Source organism: Mauremys reevesii, linkage group 10, assembly GCF_016161935.1.
Source record: "Mauremys reevesii isolate NIE-2019 linkage group 10, ASM1616193v1, whole genome shotgun sequence".
Taxonomy (NCBI): Eukaryota; Metazoa; Chordata; order Testudines; family Geoemydidae; genus Mauremys; species Mauremys reevesii.
This window is the reverse complement of record NC_052632.1, coordinates 75,775,729-75,797,476: the sequence shown is the minus strand read 5'-3', so window position 1 is coordinate 75,797,476 and position 21,748 is coordinate 75,775,729. Positions and strand designations below refer to the sequence as shown.

The window sequence follows — 21,748 nt, the reverse complement described above, 5'->3', positions numbered from 1 at the left end:
TTTGTAGTTAATAAACTTGTTTTTGTTTTAATCTAAACCAGTGATCTTTGACTGGAGAGCTTGGGGAAAATCTCTGCTTGGTTACCACACGTGTGCATTGTTCTCTTCACATTGAGGGAGAGGCGGACCGGGTATTAAACCCATAAACTGGCCAGATTTGACCAGGGCAGAACGGTACTGCTCTGGGGTCCCGGGCTGGGAAGCTGGTGGTTAGAGAGCCTGTGTGTAACTGCATCTGGGTGTGTCCCTACCTGTGTGAATGCTTGTGAAAGTGCAGGCTGGAGAGCTTTGCAGCTTGTCACAACAGTACAGTGTGAAAGGGAGCCCAGACCAGTGGGTCAGAGAGCTCATTGGTACCCCAGTTCCAGGTGGCACCCGTCACACACTCTGTATAGGTATGTTGTCTTTTATTGTCACTTTGACATTATTTATTTCTATTTAGGAGCCCATTGGGTGGTTACTCATTAAAACTAAATATTACACTGGAGGAACTTTATCAAGAGAAAACTGGAATAGCTGACTGTGTGTATATTAAACTTGTACTGAGGATCTTTGTATTCCTAGAGATTACATTATATCTTTTGTCATGAGCTATTAAAGGTAACATTACCTGTCTAGATTGGCATTTTCACTATCTTTGGTATTCACTGCACCCTTTTGATTACATAAAGGAACAGCTCAAGTTTCATTCAGTCACTGAACCACGTGATTAGAGACAAACAGATAAAAAGTTGCGACACTGTTCTTTCCCTAGTCCCAACGCTGCCCAGAGCAGAGAGAGGAAAAAAGAACTGAGAAGTCAGACAGAGAACAAGAAACTGAGAGTACTGAGCTAAAATGAACCTTCTTCCTAGCTTTTCCATTGAGACCTGGGCTCTCCTGATTGCACTGCTGTTTCTCCTGATACTGTAAGTATAATTCTACACATTGCTTTTCTACTTGTGCTGGTTTCAAATTCTTGAAGGAGAGCCACTGTTAATTTAAATGTTACTGGTCGTTTCATAGACTCATATAAGTATAGGGCTGGAAGGGACCTCAACAGGTCATCTAGTTCAGTCCCCTGAACTCAAGGCAGGACTAAGTAATAACTAGACCATTCCTGACAGGTGTTTGTCCAATCTGCTCTTAAAAACCTCTAATGCAGTGGTCCCCAAACTTTTGAGAGTTATGCCCTGTCTGCGCCCTCCCCGGGGCCAGAAGCCGGGGGAAGGGATGTGGCCAGGGGTAAGAGGGCCAAGGTTGGGGGCTGCAGCTGGGGGTTGGTCTAGGGCCAGGGCCAGAGACAGGGTTAGGGTTAGGGTTGGGGCCGGGGCCAGAGACAGGGCCAGGGGCTGAGGCTGGGAGCAGAGCTGCAACTGGGCTGCAGTGGGGCCAGCAGCCAGGCCCACGCCAGGGGCTGTCCATGGCTCCACTCCTGCTCCTGCCCCCAGCCTTGGCCCCGGGCCAAAAACGAAGCCAGGGCCAAGGGCCAAGGCTGTGGTGGGGCCGGGAGCGGAGCCGCACTGAGGCTGGGGACAGGGTCAGGCACGGGGCTGGGAGCTAGCACCACAACTGGGAGTGGGGCCAGAGCAGAGCTGGGATTGGAGCAGGGCTGAATGGCGTTCCCTCCCCGCCTCCCATGGGGGCTGGCCCAGCCTGCCACATCCCCCGAATGTTCCTCTGCACCCCCTTGGGGGAGTGCACCCCACAGTTTGGGAACCTATGCTCTAATGACAGAGATTCCCCCACCTTCCTAGGTAATCTGCTCCAGTGCTTAATTACCCTGACAGGAAGTTTCCTAATGTCCAACCTATACCTCTCTTTTTGCAATATAAGCTCATTGCTTCTTGTCCTAACCTGAGAGGATGAGAACAATTTTTCACCCTCCTCCTTGTAATAACATTTTTATGTACTTGAAAACTATTATCCTGTCCCCCCCAGTCTTCTCTTCTCCAGACAAAACAAACACAGTTTTTTTTTCAATCTTTCCTCACAGGTCATGTTTTATAGACATTTAATCATTATTACTGCTCTCCTCAGGACTTTCTCCAATTTGTCCACATTTTACTGAAATGTGGTGCCCAGAACTGGACACAATACTCCAGCTGAGGCCTTATCAGCACAGAGTAAAGTGGAAGAATTACTTCTCGTGTCCTGTTTACAACACACCTGCTGATACATCCCAGAATGCTGTTCACTTTTTTTGCAACGGTGTTACACTATTGACTCATTTTTAGCTTGTGATCCACTATAATCCTCAGATCTCTTCCCACACTATTCCTTCCAGGGCAATCATTTCCCATTTTGTATGTGTGCAATTGATTGTTCCTTCCTAACGTCAGTACTTTTCATTTGTTCTTACTGAATTTGATCCTATTTACTTCAGACCATTTCTCTGGTTTGTCCAGATCATTTTGAATGTTAATCCTATCCTCCAAAGCACGTACAACTCCTCCCAGCTTAGCATAGTCCGCAAACTTTATAAGTGAACTCTATGCTGTTATCTAAATCATTTATGAAGATATTGAACAGAACTGGACCCAGAACCAATCCTTGTGGTACCCCACTCAATATGCACTTCTAGCTTGACTGTGAGCTACTGATAACTACTCTCTGGGAATGGTTTTCCAACCGGTTATGCACCCACCTTATAGTAGCTCCATCTAGTCCAGTGGTCACCAACTGGTTGATGGTGCTCGACTGGTCGATTGTAGAGGATCTCCCAATCAATTGCAATCTCTGGCGGCACAGAGGGGCTGCCACTAAGACAGATTCCCTGCCTGCACCGGCCCCACGCTGCTCCCAGAAGTGGCCAGCATGGCCCCGGGAGCAGGGGAGCAGGCGTCTCCCTCCACGCGCTGCTCCAGCCTAAAAGCACCACCCCACACCTCCCATTGGCTGGGAACGGAGAGCTGTGGCCAATGGGAGCTGTGGGGGCAGTGCTTGCAGAGAGAGGCAGGGCACGGAGTCATGCGCTGCCACCCACCCAGGGGCTGCAGGGGCGCATTGGTCCCTTCTGGGAGTGGCCTGGGGCCGCGGTAGGCAGGGAGCCTACCTTAGCGGCAGCCATGCTGCAACTGGGAGCTGCCAGCAGTAAGTGCTGCCCAGAGGGAGGCCGCACCCCAAACCCCAGCCCTGAGCCCCCTCCCAGAGCCAGCACCCGATACCCCCTCCAGCACCCCAAACCCCCTCCTGCACCCCAAGCCCCAGCCCTGACCCCCCTCCCAGAGCCAGCACCCTTTACCACCCCGACACCCCAACCCCCTGCCCCAACCCAGAGCCCCCTCCCAGAGCCCACACCCCACACCTCCTCCTGCACCCCAACACTGCCCCAGCCCAGAGCCCCCTCCTGCACCCAAATGCCCTCCCAGAGCTTGCACCCTTCACCCCCTCCTGCACCCCGACACCCTGTCCCAGGCTCAGCCCAGAGCCCCGTCCCACACGGTGAATCTCTCGGCTCTAGCCTAGAGCCTGCACTCCTTCCTGAACCCCAACCCTCTACCCCAGCCCGGTGAAAGTGAGTGAGGTGGGGGGACAGCGAGTGACAGACAGAGGGCGGGATGGAGTGAGTGGGGCGGGGCCTCAGGGAAGGGTCTCGGTAGATCCTGGGTTGCCCTTAAATTCAAAAAGTGATCTTGGGCATAAAAAGGTTGGAGACCATTATCTAGGCTATATTTCCCTAGTTCGTTTATGAGGAGGTCATGCAGAACAGTATCAAAAGCCTTACTAATTTCAAGATATACCCCATCTATTGCTTCCCCCCATCCACAACGCTTGTTACCCCATCAAAAAACGCTATTAGGTTGAAATATTAGGCCATGAAATATTAGGTTGAAATATTAGGATACGGAATGTTTGAAAACAAATATTCCATCTCTATAGAATCCCCAGCCCTTGAAATTCTTCATGGCCTCTCTGGTTAGTATATTTCAAGACATCTGGACAAAGGGATGGTCCACCCATCCTAAACTCAAGGAAGAGAGATTTGGCATATTCTCATGAATTGTTAGGATCTGGTTACTAAGACAAAGTAACAGCAAACCCTTGGGATTATTATTTATTTAGCAGTAGCTGCCAGAAGGCCTAGCTAGGTTTGGGCCCCATTGTGTTAGGTGCTATGCAAACATGTAGTAAGATGTTGATCTTACAATCTAAAGGTTGCCCTACAGGGAGGATATGCAGTAAATGGCACTAGCTCATGCTATTCTACACACACGCTCTGCAAGATCAGTGGAAAGACAACGCAAGAAAATAGCATCCATGAGAGCAATTTGCAGGGCGGGAGTGAGTGGACCCTGGTTTTCTCACATGCCAATGCTGTTCTGCTATTAATGGCTTGCAAGTGACTGAATGGAAGCTTGAAGTTGCTAAGAAGTTGCTGAGGGAATCTTTATATTAAGACTGTCCCTCACAACTCCTTCCAGTGACGCAGGAAAAGCAGCACAGATACAGACTAGAACAGAGCTAGACAAAGACTGCACGTTTTTAGGTCTAGAGCCTAATGATTAATGTGATCAATAGCACAGTCCATTTATTTGCTCTGCACTGGCAACTATTCAATAACATCTGCCTTCTGAAACTACCAACCCTATTCCTGAACTTCTTTGTATTACTTGGATTGAGGAGCCATTCAAGGACCCTTCTGGGGGTACCCTCTGATCTTCTATTTGAGCTGAAATAGAACATCCACTGAGTAGTCACATCAGGCTTATGATTCACAGTTGAGCACTTTTGAATCTGTCTAGGGCAGTGGTGCTATCCAGAACATTGCTTTGCTTCCTGTGAAATAAAATTATGTAAGCCAGTTCAATATGCTATTTTCCATCCCTTACACTGGGGTTTGGGATAGCTTGGATCTCAAACAAACTAAGATGAAGACCCTTCTGTTTGTTTTCATAGTTTGAAAATGTAGTGGTTATACTCTGACATTACAAGAAGTCTGTTATTCTGTGTTGTCCTGGCTACATTTCTGTCCTGTCCTACCAATACCTGTCACTTCTGTAGCACCATCTGTCTGAGGATCTCACAGCATGTTACAAATGGTGAATTGAGCCTAACAGCCCTGGGAGGGAGGCAAGGGTCATCACCTCAATTTTAAAGATTGGGAAATGGAGCCAGTGACTTGTGCTAGGGTCATAGCAAGCCAGTGACATACCCTGAACCCCTCCGCCACATTTCCTTTCTTACAGCTCCATGCACTAGGCAATGCTAAACCCCAGAGATTGCTATAGTACAGTGGTGAGCAAGTATTCCCTGTAGATACAAGCACACTTGGACCAGAGTCATCAAAACTGGCAAATGCTCCGGCAAGAGTTCTCGACGTGCAAACTGAGGATAATGATGTTTCCTTTTTCCTCACTCTTTGTCTGTCTTGGCTGTCTGGACTATAAGCTCTTGAGGACAAAGACTCTCGAACAGTGTGTTTGTACAGCACCTATCACAGTGGGGATTTCTAGGCATGACCATCATACAAATACTAACTAGTAATAATAAAGAGAGGTGTAAGGTACACTTCCCTACCCCAGCATGGCTCCTGGTGTCCCAGGGAGAAGTCACCTGGAAGAAAGACAGGCTGTATGGCAGCTGTTGTTCTGGGACAAACAAGGCCTTTGATACGGTTTCCTTGACAAACACTGGAGCTATAACATTCATTTAAGCGACAAAGCTCTCGCTTGGGAAGCTGGTAACCTCCATCTGAAAACAAATATAGTATTTGAAAAGCTCTTTCAACACAGCCAAAGACAAACTTCAAAATGATGCAGCCCAGATCTTCATAGAGAAGCAGAGAGCCCTGAGGTAGGCGTAATAACGTTACAACACCAAAAAAGGGTGCTTCAAAGGAGAGAAATCTGCAAAGCTTTCAACAAAATCCAAACAGAAACCTGTCAGACGGGGCCCCCTGACACACCACTGCACTAACATTGGGCTAAGCACAGGGAGAACAATACATGAAATCAAGGTACAGCTTTCACAAGAGCCCTGCTCAGGACTTAACTTCCGGCTCCATTTTGATTTCTCTGCAAAAAAAAAAAAAAAAAAAAAACTTTGTTCTCATTTCTTCATTACTTTCTGGCTCCTCTTTATGAGCTGGCAACGAGCCTAGAGAGGCGTCTCTTTTGCATTTTGCTAATAGGTTGAAGACCCTGTTTTTACTGGAGCACCTATTCCTTTATGAGAGGCTTGCTTTTACCTCAGGGCTACTCTCCAAAGATTTGTGGTGCAGCTGTGAGGTTTATCACTAGCTATGTTTATTAAATAGCTTTACAAAGCGCAATCTTTTTGAACCACATTTTCTAGCTTCCAGAGTAGGTGCTTCATTCCTGAACTAATGCAACAGTTTCACTTCCTCTGGATAGGCTTTGAGGTCTTTCAGCCCCAACATCACTGCAATTACTGTCCTGGAGCCTTCAGATTCTGCTGTTATTTTTACAGATATGGGATCTGGCCATTTGGTTTTTTCAAGAAATTGGGCATCCCTGGGCCAAAGCCACTGCCTTTCTTTGGAACTGCCTTGGAGTATCGTAAAGTGAGTGTTTGAAGGCTTCTCCTGGCTCCAGAAATATATGTCCATCATACAATAGCCAGATTTGTATACTGCATTGCTGAGTTCTCCTGTGTGCTAAGCTCTGCTCTAATGCACAGGTTGCGTAGGATCCAATGCAGGATAACATTTCTGTAATGCAGATGGTAATCTGAAGGGCATGATGAGCCCTGGGGTGATTGCCCAAAACATGTGAACACATATAGGCGGCTGGTTTGCAGTCACTATTTGCTGAGTTCCTTGCAAACAGTTTACTTACAGACTCCTTGACCTCAAGTGTGATACCCCCCTAGAATAACTAGATCCAGCTATGTTCTTATAGGATTCTCTCCCTCACAAAGACGTTAGGAGTCACACAAGTCTCAGGAGCTGCACACTGGAGTGCTTGGCCCGGCCGCTAGCTCTAGACTTTTAAGTCCCACTACAGCCCCATTCCCAGCCCCTCCCCGGCAACCCTGGTTCTTTTCTAATTCCATTTTAAAAATCTCTCTCTGCAGGGTTTCCTGGTGTTTGACTACACGTGCTATGAGAAATATGGGAAAATCTGGGGGTGAGTATGTTTAACCACCAATACTGTTTGGTAGTCTCCTCACATTATCCTATAGTCAGAATCCAAATCGGAGGGTGAAAAAAAATCCACTGGAAGAGGAGAGCTCAAAGGCCCGAATTTTGTAACTGGACCCTATTCTCCATGTGGAACCCCAAAAAGGTTGATGGGGCAGCGCCCAGATGCAAGCATCCATTCACATGGAGCTGACTGCAGGATCCGGGCCACAGACATGCTATGTACATGTTAATCTGAACTCTCACATGAAAGCAGTTCCATATCAGATGCAGACTGCCAGCTCCTGCTCTCACTGAAGTTAATGGCAAAACTACTATTGACATAAAAGGAAATTTGTACCTTAGAAGTCCAGTTCTCCTGGATTGCAAACTGTAAAGGAAGGTATATGTATTCCAGATACTACACAGCTATGCTGTTATTGTATATAGATTCCAGTTCCATCTCTAACCCTGACATGCTGAAGCATGACACATTTACATTACCACTGGTCTTACTCGACACTGGATACTCCCTACAGCATTTGCCACTGCGGTTATTACTTGGGCTACATGCTCTGGTATCTTCTGCAATCTATCCAGCTGTCCCTTATAACATTTTCCCATCCATTCAAAAACCCATATAAATCCATATTTAACTTATGTCCATTATAGGATAATAAATCTTTAAAAATCTGGTCTTAAAACCATGATTTAAAACAAGAATTCAAGCCAATCTACAGGTGTATTTCAGCGCAACCAGCTGAAAAGATTCAAGTACGTGAATCAAAAGGATGGAGCAAATTTACTGCTAACATCATAACGGAGAGTAAGAGTCTGGAAATCTATAGTCCAAAGAGTGAAAGTGAAGGTACCTACTACCTTTAGGATTCAGTAGCTCTGTGTTCAGTACCTCTCATCTCTCATTGATTTTAGAAGGTGTTTGGCCTTCTACAGGATTGGACCCTCTCTTTAAAATTTGTAAAAAAAATGTGAAGCATTCCTTTTGTTTTCACATTGTGTGATAACTTACTGTGACATCTTGCTGAGCATTATTTGTTCCTCATAAACCTTTTGTTGTTATTCAAGTTATGCATGACATCGCGTAAGGGGCTTGTGTCACAGAAAATTTTGTACTATGGATTGTTTGTTTTTGGAAAAGATTTTCCAGTACAAATCTCAAAAAGGAAAAATCCTATTCTAGCTCCAGAGAGAGGGAAGGGATTGTTTTGAGGAAAGATTGAAAGGAATAAATGTTTTACTTGGGAAAATGAGGAACTGTAGAGAGCTGTCTACGTGAATTCGAAGGGCATAAGCACCAAAGAGGGAGAGGAGTCTAGGGCAGCAAACTGAAGTACAACTAGGAGGAATGAGATGAAATTAAATGAGCATCATCCATTTAAAAATGACACCTTGGCCTGAAATCTTTTACTTACTAGAGATACCAGTAGCACCCACATGACTATAAATGAAAGAAAGTCGAGAAAAAACAGTATTTCTCTCTGTAGCTTCAGTTTGTTAACTATGTGCATTTGACAGCACTTTGTACATAGTCATTTTCACCATTTCCCCTGGATACTCAGTTCCTCCTATTCTTTGTGTGGGTCTTTAATGCAACTACAAGAAACAGAAAACTAATTTAAAACACAACTGTAATACTGTAAGCATAACAGGGGGAACTGGGAACGGGTATGTACTGCACCTAAAACTCCATTTAACTTGCTTTTTTTGAAGTGACTAAAATATGATGCTGGGTCCCTTTCAGAAAAGATAGATGGAGGCTGTATATTGGGGATATTTATGTGTGTGAGAGAGGTTTTTCAGACAGGCGTAGTCTCTCAAAGGAAACATTCCTGCAGTGGCTGGAAATGGCAGGAATATATGGTGGCCTGAAAGGCCTTTTCCATCTCTAATTTCTATGATTCTGTATTTCCAGTCAGTGCACTTTGCTATAGAAGCTAATAAAGACTAGGACTTGTAGCTGTCAGAGAAGCATCAGGGAGGAAGGAGCTTTAGTTTAACTCCAGACTTTCACTGATAGTAGTTAATCAAAATTTTTTATTGCTTTTCCCCCATAGGTTTTATGATGGCAGGCAACCTGTGCTGGCTGTCACAGATTCTACAGTAATTAAAACTGTGCTGGTGAAAGAGTGCTTCACTACCTTTACCAACCGGCGGGTAGGCTTGTAATCATTAATATTAATCAGAAAGATGCAATAAAGCTGTAAGAACATCAAATACTGTAGTTGAACACTGTAGGGATACACGAGATTTCTTTCAGAGATGCAGAACGAATGCACACCTGGGACTAATCTAAGTGGCCACTGCATATCCCTAAAGGAGCAAGGGAGCAGGGGGACCTCACCTGGAACTGGATACCCTGGCTCTCAAAGAAAACTGGTTGACTGCACTTTAAAAGCTGCTTAGGTCATTGATTTTTATTTATTAAAAAAAAAAGTATTTAGGACAAAGTCAGCTCTCGGTTACACCAGTAAAAATGAGAGCTGAATTTGATTGTGTGTGTGTGTGTGTGCGCGCACACAGGTGCATGTGCACCAGTCTGAGTTAGTGGGTATACATTTGTACAGGTCTTCCCCTGTGCATGTGGAGTTGGTGTCTTCTTGTGGGTATATCTGCCTAAGTGTAACCAGTTTGGGGAAGGGTGTGTATGTGGGGAGGGAAAAGGATTGCTTCGTGCACTCTTATCTTTATTAGAGAAACCCAATAGCTTCTTGATAGTTATAAACTTGCCTTTGTCACCCCAGAATTTAGGTCTCGTGGGAGAGCTGGAGTCGGCTGTCTCCCTAGCTGAGGATGAGAAGTGGAAGAGGATTCGCACTGTGCTCTCCCCAACCTTCACCAGTGGGAAGCTAAAGGAGGTAAAACCCAGAGGACCAGTCACAAACTAACCCTTGGGTCAGTGCACAGATGGCGTTCAGGCTGAGAGTGTTATAATGGTCTGGTCTCTTCAGTCCGATTAAAATTATTAAACTGGCCTGTTTCATTTGGGCCTCCTAATGGAAAAAAAAAGAAAAGAAAAAAGGATTAAAACAGAAAGCCCCCAACAGTAGAAATGGATCAAGTCTAAGTATTAATGAACCTGCCCTCTGCTTTTCCCAAGCTACACTTAATGAAGAAGTAAAATTTGATATGTTTAAGTCATGTCCTGTAATGTGTCTTTCAGATGTTTCCCATTATCAAGCATTACGGGGAGGTTTTGGTGAGAAATGTTCAGAAGAAAGCAGAAAAGGATGAGCCCGTGGCCGTTAAGGAGTGAGTAACTCTGCCAGGAACAGGAACAGCAAATCTTGTTAGCAACTCTTTGGTTCATTCATTACTGGCAATGCAGATTGTTCTTGGATAAACCAGACTTCTGAAGTGACGAACAGGGCTAAGATGAAATTTAAAAGGGAAAATTTAGGCTAAATCTCAAGAAAAACTCCCCGGGGTGAAACCTGTGGAATAGTCTCTCAAGGGAACTGGTCGAAGCCCCAAAGTTTGGCACATTTTAAACTAGAGTGGAAAAAACCCTAGAATATGTAGTGTAGGGAACAACCCTGCACTGGCAAGGAGATTGAGAGGATGGGCTAACAGACCTTTACTATCTCTAAGTCTATGATTTAATACATGAAGACCAAAGCTGAGACTTGGTCAGTCAAAACTTTTTTGTAAAGGTGTGCTTCCATGAAGGGTCTTAGATGGTGAATCCTTTGGGGGCAGAGACTATGTCTTTTTGCCTGTGTTGACCCAGCATGTTTGGGCACTACCGGAATTACAAATAATAAAATATTATTATTTTATTTTTATTTAATTTTTGACAGCTCATTTATCCTACCACTGGAGCACACAGATTTAATATCAGCTGTCCACAGAACTAGGGCTCATAAGAAGCCACAGCCACCTGACAAAATATTCACAGGCCCTTGAATAGGTCTGATTCCACCAGAGGACACACACACAGGCCAATACATTATGTTGTGTAATATCCAGAGCAAGGCTACCAGCTTCTACATTCTGAGAGCTCTAGGTAAAATGTCATGAAAACCTATCCCTTTCCCTATAGATGTTCTACTTGTGTTGAGTACCTTGCCCCACCCTTTTCAACAGCATAAAGAAAAGTCTCATGAGAGTTTTCTTTTCTTTAAGGAGATGCAATATAGGAAGGGAGGGAAAAGTTGGAATTACCTATTTCAAACATTAACTCCCCTATCTGTGTTCTATTTTTTTCTCAGCATCTTTGGAGCCTATAGCATGGATGTTGTCACTAGCACTTCCTTCGGTGTGAACATTGACTCCATGAACAACCCCAAAGATCCTTTTGTCAAGGAAATCAAGAAGCTAGTGAAGTTTAACTTTTTTGACCCACTCTTCATTTTGATATGTAAGTTGGCTCTTACTCACGAAAAATTCCATTTAAGTGTTTCGTTTTGAACCGTGACTTCAGCATCAGAATCAGACAAGCGGTCTATTGCTTACACAATACAAGTGGCTATACCTTAGCCTATAAGCCAATGACTAGGAAACTTTACTGCTAAGGATAAAAGTCTCAAGGGTCATCTTAGACAAATTCTGCTCTAATTTATACCCATACAATCCCACTGATGAGAATCATCTGGAGTTACGCAAGTGCTAGTAAGCTCAGAATTTTGTCTGTGGGTTATGGGAAGGAGCACAATGCTGTGGGGATGGTTTGGAGATGTTTGCTGGGACCTGAGAGGTTAGTGAATCTCAGAACATTGAGGTCAGTCTGAAATGACTGGAAGAATTTCAAAGAATTTTCATTCTGGTCAATATCACTGCAGTATTGCTAGTGCAAACTGGAGGAATGTCCTGCCCTCAGAATATGACTCCCCAGTCTCAATGACAGTGGCACCAGTCGGACGTGGTGTGAAATAGTGGAATGTTCCTTTTGCTTTCATTAACATTTAGGGCTAAATTATATCATTTGTGCAGAAACTTGAGTAGAGGCAAGGTGGAGCCCATCTGCCCCACAGGAAACATGGTGGCGGACAGGCCCTCAGTGGGCTCCCAAGTGCACAGGAGATGTGAACAAATAGAGCCATCATTTAGATCATAGAATCATAGAATCATAGAATTCAAGATCAGAAGGGACCATTATGATCATCTAGTCTGACCTCCTGCTAGATGCAGGCCACATAAGCCGATCCACCCACTCCTTTAGCAAGCGACCCCTGCCCCATGCTTCGGAGGAAGGCGAAAAACCTCCAGGGCCACTGCCAATCTTCCCTGGAGGAAAATTCCTTCCCGACCCCAAATATGGCGGTCAGCTGAACCCCGAGCATGCGGGCAAGACTCTCCAGCAGCCTCATCTTTCTAATAAACGTTTCCAGTTGTTCTAATTAATATTTTACCATAGATGTCTTATGTGAAATGGACTTTTATTCCCTGGACGTTGCTTCAATCACAGTTATTTTTGTCTCCCTTCTAGTTGTATGCCCATTTCTCATTCCCCTTCTTAAGAAGATGAATGTGAATTTTTTCCCCAAAGATGCCATAAAATTCTTCACAACGTCGATCGCCAAAATAAAGGAGGACCGTGAAAAAGAGGCCAAAGGGGTAAGCAGGACTCTCCCAGTCATGATGCCAGAGAACATTCTCTATTCAGTTAGCCCAAGTGAAAAACACTTACTTGCTTGAGTTAGAGTCTAGCAAAGGACCACAATAGCATGTGTGCATCAGTGATCTCAGGCTATATCAGGGTAAAAACCAAGCAAACTGGATTGCAGTTTGCGCCTGCAGATTATGATTTACAGAAAATGACCCTAAGGAGTGGACATGGAGAGCTAGAGCAGATAGAGGGAGAGACTCCACTGAGCAAGCAGTAGAGCTGTGCAACAATACACAGTGCAGTGTCATGGATATTGTGGAATTCAGGAGCACAGTCCCCAAAAGAAGCAGTCTTCACTCTCCAAAATGACAGAATCACATTTATCTCCCTGCTAGACTTCCTCTCCCCAGAGTAATCCTGTTGTAAGGTAGCTACTTGTAAAAGTCATTTACTGAGATGTAGTTATTACTTTCCTCTAAAATTGCACAGCTGTAGTAATGAGGGAGCTTTGCAAAGTGGACAAAAATAGTTTAGGTCTGCAGTCATCATTCCTTGCGACAGCAAGAGACCAAGTCTGCTGTCTTTGCTGACGTCTCTTTGGGACTGGGCGGATGGAACCTTCCCAGAAGCATAAGAGTTTCATGTTTTGACCCAATGTAACAAGAAAGGCATTTACATTCTGCTGGGTCCTCTCTGGCCACTCCCGGGGACCTTAAAATACAACATTTGTGTTCTGAGACCCATCTTTCTGAGCCTTCCCTAGGGGATCTCGCACCAGATCAGCTCTCCACTGAGTGGTTACTTCTTTTCCCAGGGCAGAGTGGATTTCCTGCAGCTGATGATCGAATCCCAGAACTCTAACACTAGCCATGAAAGCAATGGAGTGACTCACACATATAAAGGTAACACCATAAAAATACCCATACTTGTGAGTGCCTTTGGGGGCTGTGGGAGTGAGGGGAATAGAAATAGGTGTCCTACTGGAGAGGAAATAAATAATTCATCCCCCCGTCTCCAGCTGGGGAGAGGACTCCTTGACTCACCTGGACTATAATAGATTTTTGTTCAGCACAGAATTAGATGGGGACAAGTTATCATCATTTTTGTGTAATACTTTTTCCAGAAGTAGAATAGAAGACATGCATTCCAGGCCAACTCCTGCCATATAATCATTAGCCTTGGCCAGTGAAAAATATGGAGTTGGTACCCAACAAAAGGCCAGCTCGCCCCCTCCCTCCAGCTATTTGTTTACATTGCATCACTATTCACAATTCATGTAAGGAAAACTGCTTCAATTACAGCTTGGTTAGAAATATCCTCAGTTCTTCTCAGGACTGGATGATAGCAGGTGTCCTATGACATTTATGTAACCACAGAATACTTGGGTTAGATAACGTGAAAATGAACCACAGCAAACTTAGCAGGAACCCATGTTTGTGTGTTTGCTTTGTGTGTTCTGCATAAACCAATCAACAATGCCAGAGGTTACAAAGCAATCATTAGTCCCTGTTTAATTGTCCCATCATACCCCATCAGCCATGCCTATGGGATAATAATAATCATTAAGGCTAAGATGTTGTCAGGGATACTTTTGGTAAAAGTCAGGGATGGTTATGGGCAATAAAGAAAAATTTACGGAAGTCCGTGACCAGTCCCTGGATTTTACTGAATATATCCCTGACAAAATGGGGAGCCCAGCTGCGGAGTCCCCACACCGCCTGCAAAGACTGAGCAACTGTGGGGGTGCTTTGAGCTCTGGGGGCCCCCACCACCTGTGGGGGCTTGGAGCCCCAGGGTAACCCTGCCACCCACAGTGGCCGGGAACTTTGAAGGACTTTTGGTGCCCGCGGCGGCACGGAACTCCAAGGGCTATGCCGCCCATGGTGGCTCAGAGCTCCGGGGTACCCCTGCCACCTACAGTGGCTTGGAGCTCCTGGGCCCCCTACCCCCCAGCAGCCAGGAGCTGAGGGGCCCCCCACTGCCTGTGGTGTCTGGGAGCTGTGAGGGAACCCCACTGCCCGAGGTGGTTGGGCGCTTCGGCCCTGCTGCCTGCGATGGAGCTCTGGGAGGCTGCACTGCCTGTTTCAGCTGGGAGCTGTGTGCTCAGAGCTCTGGGGGGCCCCCACTGTGTGCATCCGCCGAGAGCTGCCGGTGGCCAGGAGCTGCAGCCCCACCACCTGCATCAACCAGGAGCTGCAGCCCTGGCACCCACTTCTGCCGGGAGCTGCAGGGGCCCTGCTGCCCGTATCCACCAAGAGCTGCAGGGGGTCCTGCTGCCTGCGGCAACAGGGAGTTGTGGGTCCCCCTTGCCATAGCGGGCAGTAGAGGGACCCCGCAGCTCCCAGCTGACAGGGCTGAATTCACAGAGGTTGCTGGAAGTCACAGATTCCATGACTTCTGCAACCTCCAGGAAAAAATTGTAGCCTTAATAATAATAAATCGTTGCCCATCTATACTTTTATAAAATATACTATGTACAAAGAGTGCAGCCTATGTGCTGTAGCGTTTGGGCCTCAACTTTTCTACCTGTTTTCCTCTCTTCTCGCAGGCCTGACTGATACTGAGATCTTGGCACAAGCATTTATCTTCATTTTTGCTGGATATGAACCCACCAGCAACTCCCTTGGCTACCTGGCTTACGAACTGGCCACCCACCCTGATGTGCAGCAAAAGCTGCAGGAAGAGATAGACTCAGTTTTACCAAACAAGGTAAGAGAACGTTGGCTGCTCAGTGATTGTGTAGAGCCTCTTTAAAGCCAGTTAAGTAAAGTTAATGAGACTGTTCTTTAATGACATTAAATACATGTGCTAAAAACCTACCATTTAATAAATACTGACTCTGCTATCCTGTGGTAGCTCTGATGGGCACACTTCAAGAAATTTCTGCTTTCACTAAAAGGAGAGCCAATAACTTGCTTCCAAAATGACATATGTTCATTTCAGGGATGTTACATAAAGTACCATGTGTGGAATATACCATGACTGTCTTGCAAACTCCATACCATGACTATTACATGCATAATAGCTGTTGTGCATTTCTCAAAATCTCCAGATGATATATGAGGGGAACGGAGGCTCAGGGGATGGTGAACATGGATAACAGTAGCCTGGCATTACCAGGGATTACAAATCAGTCTTTAGTACAATTTTTAAATCCCCAGTCTCAAACCCACACCAGTAATTCTGGCCATGGGACAATAAAATAAATCCTTACTGAGTCATATATGTATATTATACCAACATACACAGACACAGAGACACACATGCATATCTTGTTTTTCTTATCTCTACTTGTCTATGTATTTTCCCCATACTACCCTTTTTTCTACCTATTTATCTCTCACATCAGAATTCACACACTCAGCAAGGGCCAAATTACCTCTAGTTACTTTAACTTGCTCAACAACGAAGAGTAGAAAGTTACGCTCATGGAAAGGAGATGCTAGATGGGAGACATGGAGTATTCTTGGAACAACTCAGGAAATTCATACCATTATTCATGGGTACTCATATTATGGTGTTTGTGATCTCTTACACTGGACTTCTACATGTTTCAAGAGATGCCACTTTTCAAAAATGCATTGGCGACACTAGGAGGCTCAGAGAATTGCTGATTTTAAGTACAAACTTTGTTTGCAAAAATTGGCAGAGATTTCCAGAAACTTACATTATTTAGGAAAGGAAAATTAAGGTGAACCCTTAGGTTCACACTGAACATTCAGTTCAGCATTGAATGTAGAATGTGCACTGTGACAGATGAGAGGGGAGGACATGATGGTTTCCACACTGGTCACATGGAAATCTGATCTAGAGTCCCTCATGCCTGACAACCTTTTCCCCATTCCCCTAAAGGCTCCTCTTACCTACAATGCCCTGATGCAGATGGAGTATCTCGACATGTCAGTGAATGAAATCCTTAGGCTGTTTCCTCTTGGAGGACGACTTGAAAGGGTCTGCAAGAAAGACGTAGAGATAAATGGACTGACCATTCCAAAAGACACCGTGGTTATGATACCACCCTCTGTTCTGCACCGTATCCCAGAATACTGGCCAGAACCAGAGGAGTTCAGACCAGAAAGGTACAGAATCTATATCAATAGGAAATGAACAATACAATTATCTCTTTTACCTATATTACTTTGTTCCTAAATATCAGTCTCTTACAAACAAATTCTTGTTGTGTTTAATCTTAACACCTGTTTGCCAATACAAAAGCTGGAGAGGATTCATCATTATGAAGACACACCACTCATGATTCCCTAGTTAAAGCTAAGCTGAATTTTGTGCTTAGAGCAGGGATTTAACAACTCTGTTACACATGAAGAATACAGTATATCCTCCTCGGAAGTACAGCACTTACTCTCTAAGTACAGAGTGAACTATCTGAGATTTTGCAAGTTGATTGATTGGTTGATTAATTTAGGAGTTAAAATTCATTTAAAAAATTGGTCCTTTTGAGAAATTTAGCACCCACTGTCAGACTATTTCTTTCTCCCATCTCAACAACAGAATAATACTGACACGTCAAAATTTCCCATATAGTCAGAACTCGCTGAAATCTTTTATATAAGCTATATTTGAAAACCATTAGGATTAAAGGTAATTTTTTCCATTAGTATTCATCACAGAAAGTTTTTCCTTCAGAAGGGGATGGCTATAGAGAATGCCACGTAGAACTGTCCTCTTTCAAACTGATACCATCTCCCACTGATCTCAGTGGGACTGAGGGCATACTTGCCCACAGTTAGATGTCATTTTCAAAATGGCCTCTATCTCCCATTATTCCCAGTAGGTCTGCAACAACAGGCTGCTCTTAATAAAGATGTCTGCTGGCTTCACTCTCTCAGGAAACAATAGGAAAGAAGTAGTGGTCATTTTGAAAGAGTGGAACTCACGATGCTGCTAGCTTGGGTGCAAAGGACATAATTTGGGCTTTGAACTCAGATCCTCTCCACATCCCGCCCCGAACATCCGAGGGGCTGTGTATCTATTAGACTGCTGGGATAACGGAAGATGTGCTAGTTCTAAAAGCAAAGTTTCTCTAATACACAATCAGAGGTTCTTTGAGAGAGAGAGAGAGAGAGAGAGAGAGACTTGGCCTCCTTTTTCTTTGCTTCTCTAATTTCCTTCTTACATTTGTGACTGGAATCAGGTTCAGTAAAGAGAACAAAGAAATGATGGATCCTTATGTGTACCTGCCCTTTGGAGCTGGACCCAGAAACTGCATTGGAATGAGGTTTGCTCTCCTCTCCATGAAAGTTGCTATCGCCAGTCTGCTGCAGAATTTCACCTTCAGACCCTGCAAAGAAACCCAGGTGAGAAACCCAGATTTACATTTGAAAACTCAGGTGTGAAAACCAGATGATTATTTACTGGAAACAGTTAATTAAAAACCATTTTAAATACTTTATTTGGGTAAACAGATGGTACAAGGTGAAAAATGAAAAATAAATGTGCAACACAGATGAGAGAACATAGAAGTGTAATACATGGCAGATTGTATATTGCACGCACTGTGTGTAGTATACAGTATTCTAAAATATACCGTGGGAGTAATTCTATAAGGGAAAAAATAGCAACCAAGGAAACATTACAGAACAGAAAGGAGAGGAAAGTGGTTAATCAGCTTTAGTGATGCCTTTATTCAAGTACATTAGTCAACAGTGTTACCATGTTCCATAGAGGAATAAAATTGCTTCACTCCTATCCAGTAATGATTATAAATGTGCGTCTTTGTTTCCATTGCTCAAGTCCCTGAGTAGCATAAGGTGAGATATCTGGAAGTCAGACCGTGTCCTTCATCTAATTATTGAATGTGTCCCAAACAAATCCAAAACCTCTTTTGCTCTTCTCCAGTTGCCCGTGCAGCCTTTCCTATGGGGGGCATGACAGGGAATGGCTATAAGCTACTTATAAAGGGTTGAAACATTACCAGACTTTCCAAGTAAAATTATAATCACCGTTCACTAATGCTAGGGTCACAAACATTGAACCTTTTTTAAAGCAAGAAATAAGCTCTTGTTGCGGTGAACACTGCCTTCTGTGAAAGCTACAGCCATCATAAACCATCAGGAATACTGCAGCACAGACATACTGTGACAGACATGCTGTAGAAATGGTTTTGCCAAGGATCTGTCATTTCCTGGAACTGGGAACCTTGCTGTCTTACAAAAGCAAATGCCTTCCCTGAGCATCAAAGAGGTAGATTTAGTTGTGCATCACAAGGTCTACGTGAGTGATCAGAAATAACCAAGGGCCACAAATGGCATTTCAGTAGGTGTGTATAATCCACAAAGGATGGATGTCTTTTAGACATTTCCGAGGAGGAAGGCAAGTGTGTGTTTGTCATTGGTGCCTGTAGTTTAATAAAGATCCACTTCACTTTCTGCTTTGAAAAGGGCTAACGCAGAAAGAGATCATTCTCTCTAAAAAGAACATTGGTATGCACACTGTTTTCATTCAGAAATTCCCAGCTGGAAACATTAACACTGTGTTTTACACAATTAGGCAGGCAAATGACATGGCAATCATAGAAATAATAGTGGAGACTTTGCACTAACATAGCATTTTTCTTCTATGGATTTCAAAGATCTCTACAAGGCAGGGGAGCATCATTAGCTCCATTTTTACACACAGGGAAGCTTAGTCAGAAAGCAGCAAAGTGACTTGCACGAGAACGCACAATGTGTGTATCAGAACTGAGAAAAAAGTCCAGGTCTCCAGTCTCCCAGTCCTATACCCTGACCTAAGGAACACGCTGCCTCCTTGGAAACTACAAGTAATGGGGAATACCAAATTTTACTGTAATGCTCACGGAGATTAAGCAATGATGAAAGAAAGAAGAGATGAAGAATGGCAAAGGCCTTCACACCTCTTGCTAGTTCTGTAACAGTTGAAATTCAGCTAAAAAATGGTCACCTGGGTTTTTAACTGCACAGCAAACACAGTTTGTTGCAGTCATTAGCTAACTGTGCAATCAGGTTGTGAGGCCCTGACCGTGGCTCAAGTGCTTTTGGAGTAGGATTGGAGAAGCTCCTCTCCTGCCTTAGCTCCAGCCAACAATCCCGTCACATGGGAGGGGGCAAGCCTGCTTATCTCACCTGGTGGGTTGTGATTGGCTACTGCCTCCTTCTACTCCTTCTAGCCACCGGAGGACCAAGTCTTGTTGGTTCTGTCAGTACCAGAGCCTGACTGGCCTCTCTAGGTAGTGCTCAGATGTCTAAATTTACTGCCCCCTCTTTCCCAGGTGGCACTTTTCCATCTGGTGGGTGTGTCAAGGCAGAGATGCCTCCTGCAGGGGGCAGAGAGAAGGTAGACCCCATCACAGGCCTTGAACATAAGAAATGCTGAGCACCCGCTGCTTCCATTGAGGCCAGGAGGCACTCAGCACCTCCCAGGTCTGGGCCCATTAGGGCTGGATGAAACTTCCATAACAAAACCCCAAGCAAGGAGTAAACTCTCCTGGATTGGGGGTTTGATAGAAAACCAAAAGCATGTCGAAGTTTGTAAAACTTACAGTAACTGTGGGGCAGGTTTTGAATGAACCTGGACTGGATTTTGGGCAAACAAGGGAAAACAAAAGCATAATGTCTCTTTGATAATCTGTGTATATTTTATTTGCTGGGCTACAAATGTTCTTTTCTCCACTAATGTTGCAGATCCCGCTCAAGCTGAATTCCCAGGGATTCATACTACCAGAGAAACCTATTGTTCTGAAGTTAGTCCCCAGAGCTTATACCTCACACCCAGAGGAGTAAGACCCAACAGAGTTCACAGCAGCTTTCCAGAGTACCAGCAGAGGCTTTACACATCATTGGGTCTCTGCAACAGACGCAGAAGAAGAGCTTCCATTCATTCCAAAGGCATTTACTAAATGTCTACAGAAAAATATGACTGTCAGAAATGTAAACTGAGTCACTGGGCAGTGATTGTAAATTGCTTTAATACCATCAGATTTAGAGAATGTATATAAAGGAAAAATTCTACTGAGGCACGATTCTGTCTCTCTGACTCTTTTTTAGTGAGATTCCTCCACCTGAAGAGGGAATTACTGTCTCATCCAAGAGGCAGTGGGAACTTCGTTGTTGAAATAGAAATCACTAGAGTTACTGGGGGCAGGGATGGGTAAATGACAAGGAATGATTTTACTGATATTTGAAGAAGTGTGTATAAACTGTTGGGCTGTTGAGTTTACTGGGATGTGATGAGACTATCCTAGAAAACAAATTTCTCTTGGGTCATATGTTAATGGAACAAAAACGTGTAACATATACAGAGAACAGAACGCATAACATGTTTGTGAAAGGGCTCTCTGTTGTGTATTCTGAATAATTTGTTCACTTCTTACTTGAAAAAATATTCAATCTGGACCCCTGAAATTATCCACAGATAGCATCTTCCATTTAATTTACTGAATTTGGTCCTTCATTTAACTTGATCAAAGCTTCCTACTGTAAAGTGTATTACAAATAATACAACTCCTACCTAGTATTTTGGTTAAATGCAGGGGTGGCGAACCTGTGGCTCCAGAGCCACATGCAGCTGTTCAGAAGTTAATATGCGGCTCCTTGTACAGGCACCGACTCCTGGGCTGGAGCTACAGGCTCCAACTTTCCAATGTGCCGGGGAGGGGGAAGGGGTGCTCGCTGCTCAACCCCTGGCTCTACCACAGGCCCTGCCCCCACTCCACCCCTTCCTGCCCCCTTCCCTGAGCCTGCTGTGCCCTCTCTCCCCCCCTCTCCCCCACCTGCCCAGAGCCTCCTGCATGCCACAAAACAGCTGATTGGGAGGTGCAGGGAGGGAGGGGAAGGTGCTGATCAGTGGGGCTGCCAGTGGGAGGTGCTAGAAGTGGGTGAGGAAGCTGTTGAGGGGCTGCTGACATTTTACTGTGGCTCTTTGGCAATGTACACTGGTAAATTCTGGCTCCTTCTCAGGCTCAGGTTGGCCACCCCTGAGTTAAGTGGATCACTTTAGGGCAGGGTTATTAATTTGATCACTAACTACACAATGTTGTCATTTAATCAATAAAGTAAAATTCTGAATGTGGGAGAGACCAAGGAAGAGCCCTCTGACAATGAACAAGATGACTGCAATGAAAGTTGCATTATTCAGGCATTGTT

General features: G+C 44.6%; 1 protein-coding gene across 1 annotated transcript; it reads left to right on the top strand.

Annotated features, from left to right (window-relative positions):
• Positions 1–754: 754 nt before the first annotated feature.
• On the top strand, positions 755–20,625 carry LOC120373865 (cytochrome P450 3A9-like). The gene is made up of 13 exons (XM_039492869.1): positions 755–908; positions 6,412–6,505; positions 7,018–7,070; positions 9,139–9,238; positions 9,826–9,939; positions 10,245–10,333; positions 11,293–11,441; positions 12,510–12,637; positions 13,444–13,531; positions 15,178–15,338; positions 16,482–16,708; positions 17,782–17,944; positions 20,288–20,625. Exons 1-13 carry the CDS (start codon positions 838–840, stop codon positions 20,384–20,386), a joined length of 1,536 nt encoding a protein of 511 aa, XP_039348803.1. The 5' UTR covers positions 755–837; the 3' UTR covers positions 20,387–20,625.
• The last annotated feature ends 1,123 nt before the right edge of the window (positions 20,626–21,748 follow it).